The sequence below is a fragment of the Camelina sativa genome, chromosome 20 (assembly GCF_030686135.1).
Source record: "Camelina sativa cultivar CO46 ecotype springtype chromosome 20, ASM3068613v1".
NCBI classification, from domain to species: domain Eukaryota; kingdom Viridiplantae; phylum Streptophyta; class Magnoliopsida; order Brassicales; family Brassicaceae; genus Camelina; species Camelina sativa.
The window spans coordinates 32,946,246-32,968,225 of record NC_141899.1 but is presented as its reverse complement, the minus strand read 5'-3'; the positions used below and the strand labels follow the sequence as shown (position 1 = coordinate 32,968,225).

The window sequence follows — 21,980 nt, the reverse complement described above, 5'->3', positions numbered from 1 at the left end:
ATATATTTTTATTAAATTTTATTTTATTTACAAAACTTTAAACCCGCACATCGGCGGGTCATTATGTCAAAGTTATTCATTAACAAGATCGTGACACGTGTCAATTGTATCATTCAGATGTTGACACATGTCAATTCTAAATTTATTAAAGATTTTGAAAATAAAAATGTAAAAATTCAAAACCTATTATAAAAAAGTTTTATATAAAAGTAAAATATAGATAAAATAAAACCTAATTTTATTTAAAATCTAATTATAAAATAAATTATATATATATATATATATATATCATAAAATTCAAACTTATAATATTGTTTACTTATTTTAATTTTAAGTTTCTAATTTTACAAGAGAAAGATTACTTTTTATATAAGATAAAAAATGATTGTGAAAATTATACAATTAATTATTGTATTTTAAAAAATGTAAATGCTCACCTTTACATAAAGAAAAAGATTGTTGAAGTAAAAAAAACTAGAAACAAAAAAAAGTGGTCTTATTTTTTTTTCACCAATCAAATAATTTATTCAAAAAGAGTGTCATTGTAATATATAAGATCTGAGTATGTAAAATTAACGTATGCGACTTTGTAACTATAAAAATGTTAAAGTGAAAAGACATAATATGTTATTTAATGTGTTCATAAACAATTTGTTGGTAGTAGTAAAAACTAAAGAGTATATTTTAACAGTAAAATATATTTGTGTCTACAAATACACTTTTAGTGGTAATATAGACAGTAGATTTGTAAATGGATATACATTAGTGTATTATAGCAAAAAAAAGAAAAATATTTATTTTCTATAACTAAATATTTATCTCTTTACTTTTATACATTGTTTTTACTTACGAAAAAATTAAATATATATTATTTGTTAAATTTAATTTAGTTTTAATAACTTTGAACTGATCTACAACTATTTCTTTAACTAAAAGTGTATCTATTTTTTTTCAACCAAACAATAAATTAAAAGGAAACTCCTCGGTTTGTTGCCCAAGTCGGAGGGAAGGAGTTTACAAAAGAAACTTGAGAGATAAGAGAATGCAAAGCACGGGCAAGACAATCCGCCTTCGAATTTGAAGCACGCGGGATCCAAGAGATGAAGAATAGTGGGAAAGACTCCAACGCGTTAAACTTATCAAGCAAGTTGGAGAAGGACGGCCAATATTCAAGAGACTGCATCATAGTGAGTAACTCAGTACGTATCCACTCCATGGCCCACAACAACGCTTCTAACTCTGGATGCAGGGGGAGAGGCTCTGTATTAGAAACTTGGCCCCCAACAAAAAGGTTTAGTCCTCACCAACGAAACACCACCAACCCAATCCTGAATGCACATTGGTTGCTTTCCAAGAACTATCAATCTGACAACAAGGTGAAGAAACATGGATTTCCGAGGACGAAGATGGAGCTGACATGACCGCCGTAAAAGAGAGCGCCTCTTTCGAGGCTAACTTATCACCCAAAACCTGAGAAATTATATCATTCATCTCGATCTCTAAAACTTGACAAACTTTTTTATTTATGGCCTTCCAGATTGCCCATAAAATTCATAGTAATTGAAGAAGTTGATCAGGATCACCCTGTTGAGAGACATCCTTCCAGAAAACAAAATCCAAATTCGAGTACACCGACTCATATGGAAAATCCTCTGATGAGACTGGAGTCGGAGATAAATCCCAAACTTCACACGAGTGAGGGCATTAAAAATAAAAAATGATTAATAGTCTCAACCGCAGAGTTGCAACTTTTACACTAAATATCACATTGAATACCTCGGTATATCTATTTACTTTTATAGATAGTTTTTACTTACTAAAAATATTTAATTTATATTCTTTCTGAAATTTTATTTTAAAAAGTCTAAACCCGCACATTGGGCGGGTCTTAATCTAGTATCTTATAAAATCTTATAGATACTAGGATTGACTCTCTGAGTAGTAGTTACCATCCAAAAGTAATTTATAAAACTTAGACTTATAAAATTTTAATATGTTGTCAAAAAAAAAAAATAATATAAAATGAGAAGTATTTTGAAATGAATAGGTAAATGAGGCATTTTTGGAAAAAAAGGCATACTAAAATTGACGTTTCTCAAAAACCCCTAAATTTGACTAAAATATTGAATTTAAAGCAAAATCAAAACCGTGCAAACAATTCCTATTAGATAATGTTTTACTTCGCATATAATTTTTTCATAAACCAAAAACCTAAAAACTAACAAAAAATCCTAAATACCTAAATAAAATTCTGATTGACAAAGAAGCATATTTTAATCTGTTGACAAACAAAAGAATTCCTAAAATTTGATTAAATACGACTTTTTCTGAATATTTTAGGCAAAACCATATGAACATTTTAAAATATAAATACTGTATTTTTTAATCAAGATACTTATGGAAATATTAAGACTAAAACAGAAAGTCCTTGTACTATTTTAAGTAACGTGAGTGAAAGACTAAAGTATGATTTTCTTGATTTTTTGTTTTCCTTTTTCTGATTGTCTTGATTTTATTATCAACAAGGAAAGAATAATTTATTCTGACACACAAAAAGCCCTTGATTAAAGACTTACCGTGGAATAAAAGAAAGGAATGTAAAATATAAGAATAGTACTGGAAGAAAATAATTCACGCGTTATTTATAATTTCAGGTTACTTATTCTAGTCCCATATATATAACCTGAGCAAGACAGCATCAAACAGCAAATTTTGATACTTATTAGCGAGCTTAGGTTTTTCAGACAAAAAGAGTAATAACAATGCAAGTGATACCGCCGGAAATTAAAAAGATCTTAGACAAATGGAACATAAGAGGACTTGTGATAATGTCTTTGCTGTTCCAAACGTCTCTTATCTTCCTCGCGCCGCTGCGGAAACGCACATCAAAGAAGTGGCTTGCTGCAGTTCTGTGGACCGCGTATCTTTTAGCGGATTGGACCGCTAATTATGCGGTGTCTCAGATCACTAAGAACCAAGGGAAGGAACCAGAACCTGGTGATCCTCCAAAAAACAAGAAGCTACTTGCTCTGTGGGCACCGTTCTTGCTGTTGCATCTTGGTGGTCCGGACACCATTACCGCATTGGCTCTTGAGGATAATGCCTTATGGCAACGTCATTTGTTTGGCCTTGTCTCTCAAGCGCTTGCAGGTAAAAAAAATACATTTTATGTATATTGATTGGTTGAAGGTTAAACACTCTTTATTACTGATTAAGTAACATATAGTAGATGATATCTATTTTAGCATGTTAGGTTATATATGTAGAATGGTAAATTAAACATTCCTTGCTAAAAACTCAGTAAGGTACGGTGTAACGTATTATATTGTTTTTGTGAAAGAAGATTTTATTTGAGTTACCCAACACTAGAATCCTTAAATCTCATAATTAACCAACATAAATAAAACCTTACGTTAATTAAGACTACAAAGTACAAACCAATTACTACTTACTTTGAACTAAATATATGTTTCATATAATTTCCATGTCGTGTTCAGGTGTTTATGCGGTGGTGCAATCTTTGGAAAACGTATTATGGCCACCAATCGTACTTTTATTCATAACCGGAACGATAAAATACGTGGAGAGGACACGAGCATTGTACTCGGCGAGCTTAGACAAGTTCAAAGACAGAATGCTTAAACCAGCAGACACTGGTCCTAACTACGCTAAGCTAATGGAAGAATACGATTCAAAGAAAAAGTCAAATCTCCCAACAGAAATCTTCTTAACCAAAGAACCCGACAAGCACGAGAGACCCCCGACACTCGTTAGACCAGACCGCGAGTATTTAACCGATCTCGAAATTGTTCAGTACGGCTTCAAATTCTTCAACACTTTCAAAGGTCTTGTCGTTGACCTAATTTTCAGTTTCCGTGAGCGAGACGAAAGCAGAGATTTCTTCAAAGAGTTGAAACCGGGAGAAGCTCTTCGGATTATAGAAACTGAGCTAGGGTTTCTATACGAATCAATGTACACGAAAACCGCGATTCTTCATTCGAAAACCGGTACTCTGTTCCGGTTAATCGCGTTCGGTTCACTTCTCTCTTCCTTCTTAGTCTTCCATCGTAGACCGCTTAAGTACGATGATTTTCATGAAGCAGATGTGGTGATTACTTACATTTTGTATATTGTTGGTATCGCGCTTGATCTTGCGTCAATGGTCATTTTCTTGCTCTCGGATTGGACATTCGCATTGAGAAAACTCAAGGATGATCCCGAGGAAGGAGAGAGTTCTATCGACTCTTTACTCAATTGGTTTCTCGGGTTTAGGAAACCTCGGTGGAAGAAGCATACATGCAACGGAAACCAAACCCACGAGGTGCTTACAACAGGGTTTTTCTCACGGAGATGGTCAGGCACGGTCTATGGTTTCAACTTCATCGGGTTTTGTCTGAAGGCCAAAGTTTCAAGAATCCATCAGAAGAGAAACTGCAACCTTTTCGTGTGGGACTCCGTGGTTTTGATACTCGATAAGGTAATCAGAAGCATCCAAATGTTGGTAGGATGGATCAGAGATGGTAATAGATCAGTCAGAAGCGCGCTGAGGCAACGGTCCAAGAAGAGTCCGTTATTTCGTTACACAGTTTACTTGTTATACCTCGTGTTTTTTGCGGGTGTTCCTCAAGTTTTTGTAGTCCTTTGGGACTACATTGATCGAATCTTCAGTGTTAAAGCTTATCTAGACGAGATAAGGTTCATATCGAGAGAGCCTTTGACAAAAAACCAATGGGAATTCATATTCTATGAGCTCAAGGATAAGTCCGACTTCGCGGAGAAACCTGAAGTCGCAAAGAAAGTTTCTTGGGCGAGAGGAGAATGGGCTTTACGGGATACGAAAGTTGCGGAGATCGATAGGTTGATGCTTTATATAGAGAATGTTGATTACGATCAAAGTCTCCTTATATGGCATATTGCTACTGAGCTCTGTTTTCAAAAACAAGAAGGTGACGAGGAGATAGAGAATTTGAGCGGTGAAAGTTACGACGACCGCGAGTTCAGCAAGATTATATCGGATTACATGATGTATTTGCTGATAATGCAACCTAAGTTGATGTCGGAAGTGGCGGGAATCGGGACAATACGGTTTAGAGACACTAAAGCTGAAGCTGAGAGGTTTTTCAAAAGTAGGCATATCAAGGACTTGAGAGATATGAAACGAGCAAGTGAGACGGTTTTATCAGTCAATAACAAAATAGAGCCAATGCTTGTGAAGGGAGATCGAAGCAAGTCGGTTCTTTTTGAGGCGAGTATGTTGGCGAAAGAGCTTGGGAATTTGAAAGAGACTAGTAATGGAGATGGGAAATGGAGAGTGATGAGCAAAGTGTGGGTTGAGTTGCTATGTTACGCAGCAAGTCATTGTAAAGCTACGGAACATGTGGCGCAACTTAGCAGAGGTGGAGAGCTTCTTAACTTTGTTTGGTTGTTAATGGCTCACTTCGGTTTAGCTGATCAGTTTCAGATCAATAAAGGAGATGCTAGAGCTAAACTCGTTGTAGGCAAGTGATTACTTGCAACAAAAATGTTTTTTAAAAAGAGTTTTTTTTTTTGTTCTGTTTTTTGTTTTTTTTTGTGTGTGTGTATTTGTTGTAATCTCTTTTGGCTATGTTTATAATATAATTCCAAGTAATGATCATCATATTTCTTTTGATTTTAATGGTGTAATAGACAGGAAAAGATAATATGCTTTTAGACTTAAGATTTGTTCACAAAATTTTTTTTTGTTTAATATGAAGAAATAAATTGTTTTGTACTTTATAGATGTTTAATTTTTATGAAGAATTAAAACTTTGTTCGCAGCAGATTGTTACTCATCTTGTTACAACAACTCAAAGTTTAACTTGTAGCAGCAACAGATATATGCTTTATTTTATATATAGAGATAGATGAGTAAGGATCAAAATATTATTTGCTCAAACCTTGTCTTTCAAGGAATAATCTAGGGTTTTAAATCAACTTAGGGTTTCGGAAAGAAAAAAAAAAGTGACGATGTGAAAAGCTTATAGAGAAAATTGGTTTGAAATCGATAAGATGGAGTAGTTTTTTTTAGTGTAAACATGAATCTATATGGGAGCTTTAGGGTATGTGTGTTACATGAATAGCGATACTTTGCTTCTCTTCCATTTCTTCGCCTGACGAGGAAGTAAGGAACAGCGCGTTGATGATTTTTTCTCAGTCTCTCTCTGTTTGATGTCTATTAGATGTAATCCACATGCTATAAAAAGGAAGACTTCTTCTTGAGTTCATGTTAAGGCGATCGCTCACAAGGTGTTTGATAAATACCTGATTGACATTTTTTCGTTTAAAAAAATACTTTATAAGGTACGATGCTTAGCCTAATCTTTCGTGAAAAGCTTTCCTTTTAATTATCATTTTCTCTCCTCATTTGGATGTTAGAGACACATTTACACTCTTGTATTGGAAAAATTGTAGAACATAACTTATGATCATGATTAAAGCTTGTTTCTTTATTCCTTATATAAACCACTTGCAGTTTCTTTATTACTACATGGAAAAGTCTTTGGGGGGGTGTATTCAAATTATGATTTTGGAGGATTTGATGGGATTTAGAAAAATTAAGATTTTGAAAGATTTAAAGAGAGTTTTAGGATATTTGGTGGAATTGTTAAATATTTTAAGATAATATTTTTTTTTTTGTATGAATGTGAAAATATATTCAAAACAAAAAGTGCTCCTTTACAATAAATGCGTCCTTGAATCAAATAAATTTTGTAAGTAGCCTACGCGTGTGTAAAAAATAAAACAGAGAAAACAAAAAGTGGAGTCAATGACGAGTTGCAAGCCATAGTTGCAGGCCGTCAGCATACTTGGTCGTGTGTTGCTGCAGCGAGAGGAGCTTGTTGCGGACCAGTCTATCTAGGAACTTGATCAATTGCGCAGAGGTGGTTGACTTATCCCCATGACGACGTCGGTTGCGCTCTAACCAAATGGAGTGAACAACGGCCTGGAAAACAAGGCGAAGAAGGAAACAGGTTGTGCCTGTGATCATGGTACTTGAAAGGAGAGTCAAAATCTGGGTGAAACAGGTTGAGTAGCAGTGGCGGAAAAGCTGGCGGGTGAGGTCCTCCCAGACCCGAACCGAATACGGGCAAGCAAAGAAAAGATGACCCAGGGTCTCCACTGGCGCTTGGCAAAACACACATGAGGGATTCAAACCACGGTTCCAGGATAGCATGCGTTCCCCCGTAGTAAGCCGGTGTCGTGCAGCAAGCCAAAGCATGAAAGAATACTTTGGAACAGAGTCGGAGAACCAAACACATGGATACCAACCAACTGTTGAAACCACTCGCCGTAGTTGTAACCACGTTTCAGAAGTAGAAAACTGAGGCATGTATGTGCCGTTTGACTGTCGCCACAAAGCAGTGTCTCCTTGAGCACGCTGTTCTCGACTCCTGAGGTTACCAATCTCCAGCTCAATATTGTTTAGCAGAGCAGAGCGGTGATGACGACCACGGTGAGACTGAATAACTGATGCAACTGTAGCAGTGGAGGGAATGCCAAGAGCAATGAACCCCCTATCCCCCACTATATCGTAAAAACAGCCAAGAGAGCTCCAAGTATCATACCAAAACGATGTGTGAAGACCATTCTGGACGTCCATCATGTGAAAAGGCTTTGCAAGTGGTCTGTACTTGAGTAGTTTCTTCCACATCCAAGAGCCCGTTGTGGATTCCCTGACTGACCAAAAGGAAGAGGAACGCAGGAGCTCTCTCTTGATCCAGTTAACCCAAAGAGAGTTGGTTGCCGAGACGATCCGCCATATTAATTTGAAACAGCTAACCTTGTTGACCTCAACAATGGACTTCAAACCCAGACCGCCTTCAGACTTAGGCTTACATATTTTATTGTGATTTGATGAGATTCAAAGAGATTATAATGGGTGATTTTAAAAGATTTTATGGAAAATAATGGATTTCAAAAACAAAATTGAAAGACGCAACTATTCTCTTTACCATCTAATCTCCTCTGTTAACAATTTTTGCTTTAGGTTCTATTGTAAATGTTTGATCATTACTGCAAAATTTGATCACGTTTTATTTTTTTGAGATTCTCTTCATCTTCTTCTTTTTCTTCTTCTTACTACTTTGTTTACATTTCCGGTACTGTTCATCATCTCCTTCCCCCAGTTTTTGTTTCCTCGTTAATTTATTTCTTCTGGTTTTAAGTGTTAATTGCTAGTGCATAATCCCTTCTGGGTTTCCGGAAAATAATAGCAAAACGTGCCTTTGAGAAACATACTAATTTGTATGTAGCAAATGCACCATATGGAAGAAGAAGTTTGGCGTTTGTTCCTAGAAGAGAAGAACATATTTTTTTAATTTGTTTCTAGAGGAGAAGGAGCAACGTAAGATCCCTCATACAAAACGCCAGTCGGTTACAAATGCCTCTGTTACAGTGTTTTTTATTTATAAAACAATTCTTTCAAAATATCATCTCTAGAGGTGTGATTTTATAAATTGGATTTCTAGTGTAAAAATATATCTAAACTCTCTCAAAATCTCCCAAAATAATTGGTATGAGATTTTAAAGAAAGAAAAATTTATGTTTTCAATAACAGTTGATTTTATATGATTTTTAAAAAATTTTGTTTGAATAACAAGAGATTTTAAGTGATTTTGAATGATTTTATAAAAATGTCATTTTCAATAATAGGAGATTTAGGAAGGGATTTTAAAATTTCAAGTTGAATAACATGTGATTTTAATAAAAGTTCAAAATCTTCCAAAAACCTAGTTTGAATACACACCCCTTAGTCTTCGTTTCGCTTTATCCTGTTCAGACGATTTTCAATTCCTCTGAACGGTACCCTGAGTTCACATTCAAGTGGTTTCCCTTAATGGATTCACTTAGAGTGCTTTATTTGGGAAGATGGGAGCGGACTGCTAAATGTAAATGCTGTATATTGATATATCTCTCAAGAGTGATTACAGAGGCGAATATATACAGAGAGCAGAGGAAGGTTCTAGGTTAAGCTACTTATGGAGGTAGATATATATAAGGAATGTGAATATTGATTCATTGAAGACATGATACGAACGTATCCATACCATCCCCCCTCAAGATGGAGGGACTTTTGTCACTCCAATCTTGTGTCGTAGTTGCAGGAACCGTTGACGACCCAGCGGTTTGGTTAGTGCATCAGCTAGTTGATCGGTGGTGTGAACATGTGCAACACGGAGAAGACCATTCTGTACTTGTCCTCTTATAAAATGATAGTCGATTGCAACATGTTTCATTCGCGAATGAAACACTGGATTTGCGCACAGAAAGGTGGCACCAATATTATCACAATATATCACTGGTGGAGCTGTTTGGCGAATCCCAAGCTCAGAGAGGAGATTGCATATCCATCGTATCTCAGAGGCAGTGTTGGCTACTGATCGATATTCAGCTTCTGTTGAAGAGCGGGCTACACCGTTCTGCTTCTTGGCAGACCAAGAGATGGGATTGCTACCTAGGTAGACAATGTATGCATTGGTAGAGACATAATTGTGTGAGTCTCCTGCCCAATTCGCATCTGAGAAAGCATGACGAGTTAATGGCGTGCGTGCGGAGAAGAAGAGACCATGTGTGGGCGTTCCTGGCAGATAGCGAAGGATTCTCTTTGCAGCTTGCCAGTGTGTGTCGGTTGGGCGGTGCATGAACTGAGAGAGGCGGTTGACGGCATACACAATGTCAAGTTGTGTGAATGCTAAGTACTGGAGGCTGGCAACAAGTTTCCTGAAAGCCGAGGGGTCCGAAAGAGTGTTGCCAGTTGTGAGGGTGAGTTTTGGTGAAGAAGCCATCGGTGTGAGGACGGTATTGGCATCAGTCATGTTGTATTGATGGAGGAGATCAACTATGTATTTTCGTTGTGAGAGATGAAGCCCTTGTGGTGTGTGGTGTGCTTCAACTCCCAGAAAGTAGTTGAGATCTTCAGGATCTTTGACAAAGAACCTTTCCGCAAGCAACTGAAGGACCTGTTGGATGTGTGCGGCGTTGCTTCATGTGATTAGTATATCATCAACATAAACAAGGATGTAAAGAAATTCCTTGCCATTTTGAATCACGAACAGAGATGTGTAGGCGAGAGAGTTCAGAAAACCAAGTCCCACCAAATAATTTCCGTCTACCATGTCCGAGGCGCCTGTTTTAAACCATAGATTGCCTTGTTAAGACGACAGACATGGTCGGGATAGTCGGAGTCAATGAAACCTGGTGGTTGCTCCATGTATACCACTTCATCCAACGGTTATTGGAGGAATGCGTTTTTTACGTCAAGTTGTTTTATAGGCCATGCTTTAGAGACTGCAGCATCAAGAACGAGACGCATCGTGGTGGACTTGATCACCAGACTGAAGGTCTCAGTATATTCTCGGCCATGTTGTTGTGTATATCCTTTGGCGACGAGCCGTGCTTTGCATCTGCCAAGAGAACTATTAGGGAGAAATTTGTTTTTAAACAGCCACTTGCAACCAACCACGTTATGATTAAGCGGACATGGAACCAGGTCAAGAGTGCGATTGCAAGCAAACGCATCTATTTCAGTGGACATGGCTCCACGCTAGGGGATAGGGCAGCGGAGAGGTTGAATTTAGGTTTCGGTTTGGAGATGTTATTCTTTCGGCGTGTGGTCATCGCATGTTGATTGTCGACAATGGGAGGTGGGGGAGCAGGTCAAGGTTGGGGTTCCGTAACGAGTAATGGTGAAGTCGAGTTTGGTGGTTGTGGAGTTGGGTTTGGTAGGAGTGGATTTGGGTTTGGTGGTATTGGAGCTGGGTTTGGTGGTGTTGGATCTGGATGGGCCTGTTCTAATGGGCATGTGGGCTTGGATCGGCAGGTGTAGTGTTTGAGAGGAGGAGGTTGAGCGATTTGAGCGGACGGGGCAGGGCGAGGAGGATGGCGAGATTCAGCTACATCGGTTGTAACCCTGTCGCGGTCTTGATTGTTAGCAGTTTCCACGACCACTGGCTGGTGATGATCGGAGCTCGGAGGTCCCGGCTAGCCTTGGGCGTTCGGTTCTATCGGTTTAATCGGGTCGGTTTATTCGGTTTTTCAAATTTTCGGTTCTATAAAAATCCTGCCAAATTAAACCGAATTTTTGTTTGGTTCGGTTCATTTGGTACTCGGTTTATTCGGTTCGGTTATCTGCTTTAAAATCTATTCCGAATTGAACCGAATTTTGTTTTATTTCGGTTAATTCGGTTAACCGAATATGAAAACAATATAATCCTCTATGAAAAATCAGAAGATCCGATGGAGAAACTCTTCAAAAGGTAAGAAGAAGTTACAAACATGTATAATCGATTAAATCCATGAAAAGTATTAAGTGTCCGACCTTTTGATAGCGAGCAAACCCGAGCTTCAAACATAAAAACTAGGGTTTCGTAGCTTTAAAACGAATAGGGGATTAGATGGATAAATTAGGCTAAAGGCGGCAGCAGAACTGAGAAAAGGTGAGTTATACTGCAAAGAATTGAAAACTGGGAAAGATAAAGAGATTTGTTCTCTGGCTTTTGATTTTACAATTTCGTGAGAGGCAGAAGGAGAGAGAGAAACGTCTGAGACTGAGAGGCGAGAGTGGAAGAGAAACAAATTAGGATTCAGCTACATCGGTTGTAACCCTGTCGCGGTCTTGATTGTTAGCAGTTTCCACGACCACTGGCTGGTGATGATCGGAGCTCGGAGGTCCCGGCTAGCCTTGGGCGTTCGGTTCTATCGGTTTAATCGCGTCGGTTTATTCGGTTTTTCAAATTTTCGGTTCTATAAAAATCCTGCCAAATTAAACCGAATTTTTGTTTGGTTCGGTTCATTTGGTACTCGGTTTATTCGGTTCGGTTATCTGCTTTAAAATCTATTCCGAATTGAACCAAATTTTGTTTTATTTTGGTTAATTCGGTTAACCGAATATGAAAACAATATAATCCTCTATGAAAAATCAGAAGATCCGATGGAGAAACTCTTCAAAAGGTAAGAAGAAGTTACAAACATGTATAATCGATTAAATCCATGAAAAGTATTAAGTGTCCGACCTTTTGATAGCGAGCAAACCCGAGCTTCAAATATAAAAACTAGGGTTTCGTAGCTTTAAAACGAATAGGGGATTAGATGGAAAAATTAGGCTAAAGGCGGCAGCAGAACTGAGAAAAGGTGAGTTATACTGCAAAGAATTGAAAACTGGGAAAGATAAAGAGATTTGTTCTCTGGCTTTTGATTTTACAATTTCGTGAGAGGCAGAAGGAGAGAGAGAAACGTCTGAGACTGAGAGGCGAGAGTGGAAGAGAAACAAATTAGGATTAGGGTTTTGTTATTTTATTTAAATGATATTAAATAGTTCGTGGGCTGTAATAATATTGGGCCTGACCATATAATTCACCCATGTATATATATTAAGCCCAAAAATAAACTTAAATTCGTTTAAAGCAAATAACGTAGCGTTTTGTTTATTTTTCTTTTCTTTATATATCGTCTTCTTTCAGTCATCCATGGCGGATCGACAACTCAATCTCATTTTAACAGTTTAACCATGGCAAATCTTCGAGGATAGGTGATAGTTGGAAGAGAACCGAATAACCGTTCGGTTATAGCTTGCTGAACCGAACTGAATCGATAACCGAAAACCCTAAAAAATTCTGCCGATCGGGTTACTTCTCCTCTCAAATTCGGCACCGATAACCGAAAACTCGGTTTTCTCGGTTCAGTTTTCTCGGTTATCACCGAACGCCTAGGACTAGTCCCGGCAGCGGCGGCATTACGAGTGGTGGCGATGGCTGGGAAGGAGGCGAAGGTGGAATAGCGACGAAGATCGTAGAAGGTATCAAAATAGCAGGCGGGTGAGGAGGAGATGAAACAAGGTTTTTTTTATGGTGGTGAATGATGATGAATATATGCAATGGTGAGATATGAATGAATGGATGGTAAGGTGTTTCAATTCCCCTTATGCAGTTGCAGTATAAGAGGTGTCAATCCTATTTGAGTGTTTGTGAACAATTAAGACATGCATATGAGACTAAGTCAAGCCAAATTGTAAAGGATGTTTGTCACTAACAATCCTATGATGGAAATGCAAAGTGCAGAACGTAAAACTACAAGAACTAGATGCTAAATGTAAATGGAACAGAATGATTATGACTAATATGAAGCTAGAACAGAAATAGAAACTACAACAATGAACTAATGCAAGACAATAATGAACAGGACAATAAGTAAATGCAACAGAAATACAAATAGAATGAGACTAGAGATAAGACAGGACAACTACAAATCATAAACCAAAGTTCTGGGGAAGAACTCGAGCAAGCACTCGATCAAGTGTAGATCGAGTGCAGGGTCGAGCTGGACTAAACACAAAAACAGAGCAACACAATAAAAATAGAGCAATGCAGAAACAAATCAAACAACAAGCAAACAACATGATTTAGACTTGAAAATCAATAAACAAAGAAGGTCCTGAGGAGGGATTCATGGGCTAAACTAATCATTGTGGTTATCTAACTTGGTCAACAAATCTCAAGCAAACTTTGGGCTAATCTCTAGACATATAAATCTAAGACAAGTTTCATCCACTCTCATGGCAAGAAACAATCAAACCTATGCATCTCTAGACTTGTTCTCACATAGTAAAGAGTCTACACAAGCAGGCATTAAGCAATACATCTCAAACCAAACAAGACCTCTAATCTCTTAGCAAGCCTAATGGTAAGCTCTAGATCTAGCCTTATTTATGCTTCTTAAACATTGGTGTGATGCTAAGATGCTTGAAATCAAACCCTACCTTCTCAGATATAGGATCAGCATTAAGAACATCTAGCCTAGAAGAGATCTACAACAATCAAGCTTGACCAAATCAAACAAACCACAAGATCAATCCAGCCTAACCCATCCTCAAGATCCTAGAGAACTACTCACAAGAACACATGATGAACAAAGTCAAAAACCCAGAAAAATACGAAACTTGCATCATTAGAAAGATGAAACAAAGATCTATAATATTGGAGAAAGAATCAAACTCGAATTCTCAATATTAAAAAAGTTATGGAACCAACAATATTGAAGAATTTAGTCTTTTCTCCTTAAAAACAAGTACAAGATCTAAGAAAAATAAAAGTGCAAAAGGAATAATTCCCAAAAGGGTAAAAACTAGGTTTAGAGAATATCTAAAAAGCTGGACTCTTTTGGTGGCTGCAGGTACAAGGCTTTATATAGGAGAGGGAGTGGAAGCCCTAAAAATACTAAAAGACAAAATAGTCAACGGCTCGGTCAACTCGACCTGTGCTCGGTCGAGTGGCAGGTCGAGCTGGCTTCTCTCGTGTATCCTCCACTCGCTCGAGTCCTCCTCAGCACACGGTCGAGTGTCTGGTCGAGTGTGCGGTCGAGTTGGACTCTGGACCTTGGTTCTTTAGCCTTAACTCTCTTGCTTTCCCTTCATGATTGCTTCACTTCTCATCAGCATTGCTTCCATACTCCTTAAGCTCCAAAATCACCTGATTATGCATGAAAAGATGCAAATGCAATGCAACTAAAATCTAATGCATGATTAGTCCTAAAGCTATGCAATAATGGTAAAAATGGATAGCAAAAGATGCAAAAGATGTGAATAAACTAAGGGAAAACATGGTAAAATATATGAACATCAGGAGACGAGGTAGATAGTTGTGTATTGGTGGATTGGGATGGAGTGGGATTGAGAAAGGGGAAGCTGCTCTCATCAAATTTGACATGATGCGAGACGTATATCCGACTGGAGCTTTGTTGGAGGCATAAGTACACACTTTGGGTGAGAGAGTAGCCCAAGAAGATGCAGGGAGTGGAGCGATTTTCGAGCTTGTGTTTTGTGTATGGGCGCAGCCAAGGGAAGCACAAGCAGCCAAAAACTCTAAGCTTGGTGTAGTTCGGTTCTGTTCCAAAAAGTTTTAATGAGGATTCTCCATGTGTAACACCGGCATAGGAAGACGGTTGATGAGATAGACAGTGGCGGCAAAGGCATAGGTCCATTACTTGTTTGGCATGCTGGCGTGTGTTAGTTGAGAGAGCCCAGTCTCGACGATGTGTTGATGCTTCCGTTCGGAGATCCCATTGTGTTCGGGAGTGTGGGGTGGAGAAGTGAGGTGAGAGATCCCTTCAGTGGACAAAAAGGAACGAAGGGCAATGAACTCCCCACCATTGTCAGAGTCAAAGATGCCAATCCTTGTTTTGAAGCGGTTTTCTACAAGTGACCTGAACGTGATGAACGTGTCTAGAACTTGAGATTTGGTCTTTAGCGGGTAAATCCAAGTATATCGTGTATAGTGGTCAACAAGAACGAGATAATATTTGAAGTTATCGACATATATAATTGGGGATGTCCAGACATCGGAGAAAATTATTTAAAGAGGGTAAGTAGAGGTAAGAGAGGTTTGTGAGAAAGGAAGTTTATGGCTTTTATTGATAGCACAATCAGTACACAACAAGTTCTACGAATCTGATTGGGAGTAAGGAAGCCAAAAACGGGAAACAATTGTTTGGAGAAGAGAATGGGAAGGATGGCCTAAACGAGAGTGCCAGTCTTTTAGAGATGGTTTGGAGGTGGAAGATGCAAAGAAGGTTATGATGGTGGATATGGAAACCGGCCACTCGTAAAGTTCACCATTAGTTCTGCCTTGGAGCAATGGGACTCCCGAGATCAGATCCGTCACCTGAAAGTGAGCAGGGAAAAATGCAACAGAGACATTGTTAGAATTACATATACGATATACTGAAATAAGGTTTTTCTGTATGTGAGGTACGCATAAGACATTTGTGAGATTTAAAGGTTTAAAGTCAGAGGGTAGGGAAAGGGAACCAGTGAGATATTGGAAGACCCGATCCATCACCAATGAGCACGGCATCATCTCTTTGATATGGTTGGTGCAGCACCGGATTTCCAAGGTCGCTCGTCATGTGATGGGTGGCTCCACTATCAAGGGGCCACGGGTTTGACTGTTTTGGGTGTTTTGGGTGACGAACAGCAAGATTGGCGCGAGGCTTCCATGGACGTAATGGAGATGGCAAGAGACCTCTTGGAGAACCATAGAAGGACTGCTGAAAGTGTGAGCACCTTTTGGCGATGTGACCAAATACACCACAAATTTAGCATTTGCCATTCGATTGTCGGGGCGTGACTGTTGATATTGTGTCTTGTTGTTGTGCCAGGTCTGGTGTTGGCGTTGCTTCCCTTTCGGACGATAGGTGGTAACATGAGCAGAGATTGGTCCGGCGGAGGAGGGAGACATGGAGAGAGACAGAAGTTTAGCTTCTTTGCTAATGAGTTTTTCGCGAACCTCGAAAATAGACGGAGGAGATCTAGTGGTAAGTGCCTGCATATACTCATCAACGGTCTTCTCACCTTTGGAGACATGTTTAAGTTGTAGGCGGAGCTGTTGGATGTGTCCCCAGCTTGGATTTGCATAGGTGGAGGAGATATGTTTCCACATCTTAGCAGAGAATTTTGTTTTAGAGACCAAATATTGCAGAGCAGGCGAGAGAGTTCCAAGAAGCCCACTGTAGATGAGCTTGTCTTGGCGTCTCCACATAACGTATGCTGGATTTGGCGTTGGTGGGTCGGTGGAGTTGAGGGTCTGATCTGGTTGGAGGGACGAGTCATCAATGTAGCCGGCAAGATTGTAACCGTCAAGGAGGGAGTGGACTTGAAGACTCCATGTGATGTAGTTGGTTGAAGTGAGTTTGGGGATGTTCATCATATTGATGTTGAGGAGACCTTGTAATAGACTAAGAGTCCCAGTGGTATTCATGAGAAGGAAGTTAAGGACAAAAGGAAGAAGAGCTAGACAATGGGAGAAAGTCAAAAGTGGCTAAGGGAGCTAAAGCCTTGGAATCCAGTAGAAGGTTCAATAATTCAATAAATGCATTGTTGTTTCTTAACCAATGTTATGTCGTTTCATTAGCAACCCTAGTATAAGAAATGTATTTAAAGAAGGACCCTATGTTTGGTTATCCTTATGCAATAAATAAACCTAAGTTATCTTCTTCTCTTATCTAACTCTCCGCCGCATAGGCGCAATATCTCTCTCTTTCTCACTCTCTTTCCTTCTTTCTCAAGTCTATCTGTTTGAATAAGAGTCTCAACCTATCAAGTGGTGCTTTCGTTTAGAGTTATCGATGGCTCCCCAACAAGCTGCTGTCGGTAAAAACATCCAAGTCGAAACAAGCGAATTCGAGTCACCCTCCCAGACATCACCGCCGTCTCCTTTGTTGGAACAGCGAGTTGATCGACACGATGCGGACTTGGTGTTCATCAAGGACATGCTCTACAAGATCCTTCGAAACCAAACCCTTGGGGTCGTCTCCGATTCCGTTCCTCCAGGGTTCAACAGTCCAGTCTCGGGTGTTCCACTTCCTCAGACGACGACACCGTTGATGGGATCTAGCAGTCAACCTACGGCGGGGATTTTACCAAACCCAGAACAAGAATCCCACCTAAAGCCAGCGACTTTACGCTTCTCTGTCCCACCACAGGAACAGCAGACCTATACGCAGAGTTACACATCGGATTTTCCTAACCGTCAGATGGAGCTACCGTTGTTCGAAGGTAAGAGTCCTGACGATTGGCTCTTTAGGTTGGAAAAATGCTTTGCTAGTAGAGGTACACCGGAGTATGCAAAGATAGATCTTGCTATATCTTGTCTCACCGGATCCTCAGTCACATGGTGGCGTATGGCGTATGGTAGACAGAGGATAGGGAGCTGGAAATATTTTATGGAAAAATTTAAGTTGCGATTCAAACCCAGCAGAGGGTTGTCGGCCCTAGACCGGCTTATGAGTATTCACCAGAGAGGTAGCGTGGAAGAGTACCGTGAACAGTTTAAGGAGTCGGCTGTGGAACTGCCTCATGTAACATATGACATTTTGGAATCAGCCTTCCTCCGAGGGTTGCGCAAGAGCATACGAGATCAAGTGGTGCGTTGCAGGCCTTTTGATTTGGCAGAGATAGTGGATACCGCTAAAATGATTGAACATCAGGAAGGGGAAAACACCAGTTTACAATCTCGACAAACAGTGAGATCCTTTTACTCACCCACACATGGTCAAGCAACGAGTTCATCACGACCAGCGGATCATTCTCAAGGCAAGCGTCCCATGGAGAGTAGTAAAGAAGTCAAGAAAACCACTGGGGGAAACTCAAATCCCTGTAGACATTGTGGAGATAGGTGGTTTCCTGGTCATCATTGTAGAACTCAGCAAAAGCTGAAGTGTGTAGAAGTCGCTGAGGAAGATGAACAATATTGTGATGCAGTCGAAGAACCACAATCTCAAGAAGTGCAGGAAGCAGATGTGGAAGAGATACAGGAGTATGAGGTACTATCTCTTAGTTCCATGTCAGGTCTAACCGATGAAAAGTCAATGAGAATGATGGGGAAGCTGGTGGACAGAGATGTAGTGGTATTGGTGGACTCTGGTGCCACTAGGAGTTTCGTAGACTATGAGTTGGTGAAACAGTTGGGACTGCAAATTTCAACTACACGTGCTTTTGGGGTACGAGTAGGAGGAGGAAAGATCTTAAAGGGCAAGGGTCGTGTATCTGGTACCTTGTTGGGAATAAAAGGAGTTAAGATAATGGAGGATTTGCTGGTTATCGAGTTAGGAAGTACTAATGTGGTGCTGGGATATTCGTGGTTGGCAACTCTGGGTGACACCCGGATAAATTGGCTGAACCGAACTCTTAGCTGGAAGATTGGACCTCGTTGGGTTACCATTGTGGGAGACCCTGCTCTGAGTAAAGAATCGATCTCATTGCATTCTATGGAACGAGTCATACAACACCAAGGAGAGGCTTATCTGCTTGAGCTAACCACTCTATTCGATGGTAAGGAACCCCAAGACAGGAAGATTCCTGAGGTGGCTGCAGTTCAGGACCTGGTCGCACAATATCCAACTGTTTTCGAGATGCCTCAGAGTTTACCCTCTCCGAGAAACAGAGAACATGCCATTAACCTACAACCAGGTAATGCTCCGATCAACTTGCATCCTTACAGATATTCGTTTATTCAAAATAACGAGATAGAGAAGTTGGTTCAAGAGATGTTGGATGCTCAGATTATCAGACCAAGCGTGAGTTCGTATTCAAGTCCAGTCCTATTGGTGAAGAAAAAGGACGAGGGTGGCATTTTTTTGTAGACTACAGGGCTCTTAACAAGGCTACCATCCCATATAGGTACCCCATACCGGTTATAGAGGAGCTGCTAGATGAATTAAAAGGCGCAACAGTGTTCTCTAAGCTTGATTTGAAATCGGGGTATCACCAAATTCGTATGCGAGACAGTGATGTAGAAAAGACTGCGTTCAAGACTCACCGAGGACACTATGAGTTCCTTGTCATGCCTTTCGGGTTGACAAATGCTCCCTCAACCTTCCAAAGCATTATGAACGACCTTTTCAGACCCTACCTTAGGCGTTTCGTATTGGTCTTCTTTGATGACATCCTGGTCTACAGTCCCAACCTCCAAGAGCACTTAAAGCATCTACGCATGGTACTCAACATTATGCAACAGAATCAATTCTATGCAAATGCAAAGAAATGCTCTTTTGGAAACGCATAAGTATCCTACTTAAGTCATAAAATCTCAGCATCAGGGGTGGCTGCAGACCCCGACAAAGTAGAAGCGATGCTACAATGGCCCATTCCCAAGAATATCACGGAGCTGAGGGGGTTCTTGGGTCTAACAGGATACTACGGCCATTTTGTCAGAAACTACGGACAAATCGCTAGGCCATTGATTGAGTTACTTAAGAAGGGAGGTTTCGAGTGGACTTCAGAGGCCTACAACTGCGTTTCATAACCTCAAGAAGACAGTGACCAGTTTACCGGTGCTAGCCTTGCCGGATTTCAACCAAGATTTCACCATTGAAACTGATGCTTTTGGTTTAGGTATCGGTGCAGTCTTATCTCAGAACAAGAGGCCTATCTCGTTTCTCAGTCAAGTGTTTTCATCCAGGGGAAGAATCAAATCGGTTTACGAATAAGAGCTTCTAGCAATAGTAATGGTGGTATGCAAATGGAAGCATTAATTAACAGGACCTGAGTTTGTGATTAAAACAAACCAACAAAGCCTCAGACATCTGTTGGAACAGAAAGCAGTCTCATCAGTTCAACAAAGATGGGCAGCTAAGTTGATTGGCCTCAACTATCGTATTGAATACAAACCAGGCGTGGAAAATAGAGTGGCGGATGCTTTATCAAGGAGACATGTACCTGAGGAGCTGAATCAAATCACTCTTACAGCCCCTTTGAACATGGATAAGGAGGAACTGTTGAAAGAAGTAAAGGCAGATACAGAACTGGGACCGATTTTGGCAGCGTTGGAAGGTAAATTTGTAGTGCATCCAGGGTATACTTTGGAGAGAGGAATGCTTTACAGAAATGGATGCTTGGTAGTGCCAACCGGATCTCCCTTCATACCAAAATTGCTGGAACAGTTCCATGCTAGCACCATAGGAGGTCATGAAGGAGCCTTGCAAACATTTAAGAGGTTAACTTAAGAAGTTCATTGGCATGGAATGAGGAAAGACGTGGTGAACTTCATCCGAAACTGTCAAGTTTGCCAAGAGAACAAGTATTCGACATTGTCCCAGCGGGTCTGTTATCACCGTTGCCAATCCCTACGCAAACCTGGACCAATGTGAGCTTGGATTTTGTGGAAGGACTGCCAAAATCGAAGGGTTTCAACTCAATCTTGGTAGTAGTTGACAGACTGAGTAAGTATGCCCATTTCATTGCTTTAAAACATTCGTTTACAGCAAAAATGGTAGCAAAGGCGTTTATTCACAATGTTGTGAAGCTTCATGGGTTCCCGGAGAGATTAGTATCGGACAGAGACCGCATATTCCTTAGTAGTTTCTGGTCCGAGCTTTTCAAACTACAAGGAGCAACACTGAACCACAACACCGCTTACCATCCACAATCAGATGGACAAACTGAAGTTGTCAACAGGTGTTTGGAGACCTATTTGCGTTGTTTCACCAGCAAGAGACCGACGGGTTGGGCACAGTGGCTACCTTGGGTCGAGTTCTGGTATAATACCTCTTTTCACTCATCAATTCAGAATACTCCTTTCTATGCTGTGTACGGTCATGAACCACCCAAGTTATTACGATATGGTGACATTCCTACACCTAACGCCATGGTCGAAGAGTTGCTGACAGACCGTGACAGTTTGTTGGTTGAATTAAGAGAAAATATGGAGTTGGCGCAGTACAGAATGCAGAAGGAGGCGAATAAACATAGACGTCAGGTTGAGCTGGGAGTTGGTGAATGGGTATATTTGAAACTGTGCCTTATAGGCAGAGTTCTCTGGTTAAAAGGTGGAACAAGAAGTTATTTCAGAGGTTCTTTGGTCCGTATAAGATCCTACAGAAGATTGGCAGAGTGGCTTATAAACTGGAGCTTCCTACACATAGCAATATTCATCCGGTATTTCACGTTTCTCAACTGAAACTCGCGGTCCCTGCAAATCACAAGGCTCAAACGTTACCTCCAATTCTGACTCTTGATCTGGAATGGGCGACAGAACCTGAAACCTTGCTGGACAGTCGCAGATCACCTCAAGGAACAGAAACTGAAGTCTTGGTGCAGTGGAAGGGGTTACCGTCTTTGGAGTGTACATGGGAATCTCTTACTTCTCTGATGGAGCAATTTCCTCATTTCGATCTTGAGGACAAGATCAGTCTTCTGCGAGGGAGTATTGATAGACTAAGGGTTCCAGTGGCATTCATGAGATGGAACTTAAGGACAAAAGGAAGAAGAGCTAGACAATGGGAAAAAGTCAAAAGTGGCTAAGGGACTAAAGCCTTGGAATCCAGTAGAAGGTTCAATAATTCAATAAATGCATTGTTGTTTCTTAACCAATGTTATGCCGTTTCATTAGCAATCCTAGTATGAAAAATGTATTTAAAGAAGGACCCTATGTTTGGTTATCCTTATGCAATAAATAAACCTAAGTTATCTT

The 21,980-nt window shown here is 40.0% G+C and overlaps 3 protein-coding genes and 1 long non-coding RNA gene across 4 annotated transcripts; all 4 read left to right on the top strand.

The window, feature by feature from the left end:
* Positions 1–2,637: 2,637 nt before the first annotated feature.
* On the top strand, positions 2,638–5,650 carry LOC147919771 (uncharacterized). The gene is made up of 2 exons (XM_087506094.1): positions 2,638–3,150; positions 3,498–5,650. The coding sequence occupies exons 1-2, from the start codon at positions 2,763–2,765 to the stop codon at positions 5,504–5,506; spliced, it is 2,397 nt and encodes a 798-aa protein (XP_087362220.1). The 5' UTR covers positions 2,638–2,762; the 3' UTR covers positions 5,507–5,650.
* A 596-nt stretch (positions 5,651–6,246) lies between these two features.
* Positions 6,247–8,070, top strand: LOC147919770 (uncharacterized). Its single transcript, XR_015593691.1, has 2 exons — positions 6,247–6,321; positions 6,767–8,070. It is a non-coding gene; the product is annotated as an uncharacterized LOC147919770 (long non-coding RNA).
* A 9,066-nt stretch (positions 8,071–17,136) lies between these two features.
* On the top strand, positions 17,137–19,574 carry LOC104772861 (uncharacterized). Its single transcript, XM_087504100.1, has 2 exons — positions 17,137–18,979; positions 19,072–19,574. The coding sequence occupies exons 1-2, from the start codon at positions 17,137–17,139 to the stop codon at positions 19,572–19,574; spliced, it is 2,346 nt and encodes a 781-aa protein (XP_087360226.1).
* Positions 19,575–19,640: 66 nt separating this feature from the next.
* On the top strand, positions 19,641–20,514 carry LOC104772860 (uncharacterized). Its single transcript, XM_010497420.1, has 2 exons — positions 19,641–19,773; positions 20,051–20,514. Exons 1-2 carry the CDS (start codon positions 19,641–19,643, stop codon positions 20,512–20,514), a joined length of 597 nt encoding a protein of 198 aa, XP_010495722.1.
* Positions 20,515–21,980: the final 1,466 nt, after the last annotated feature.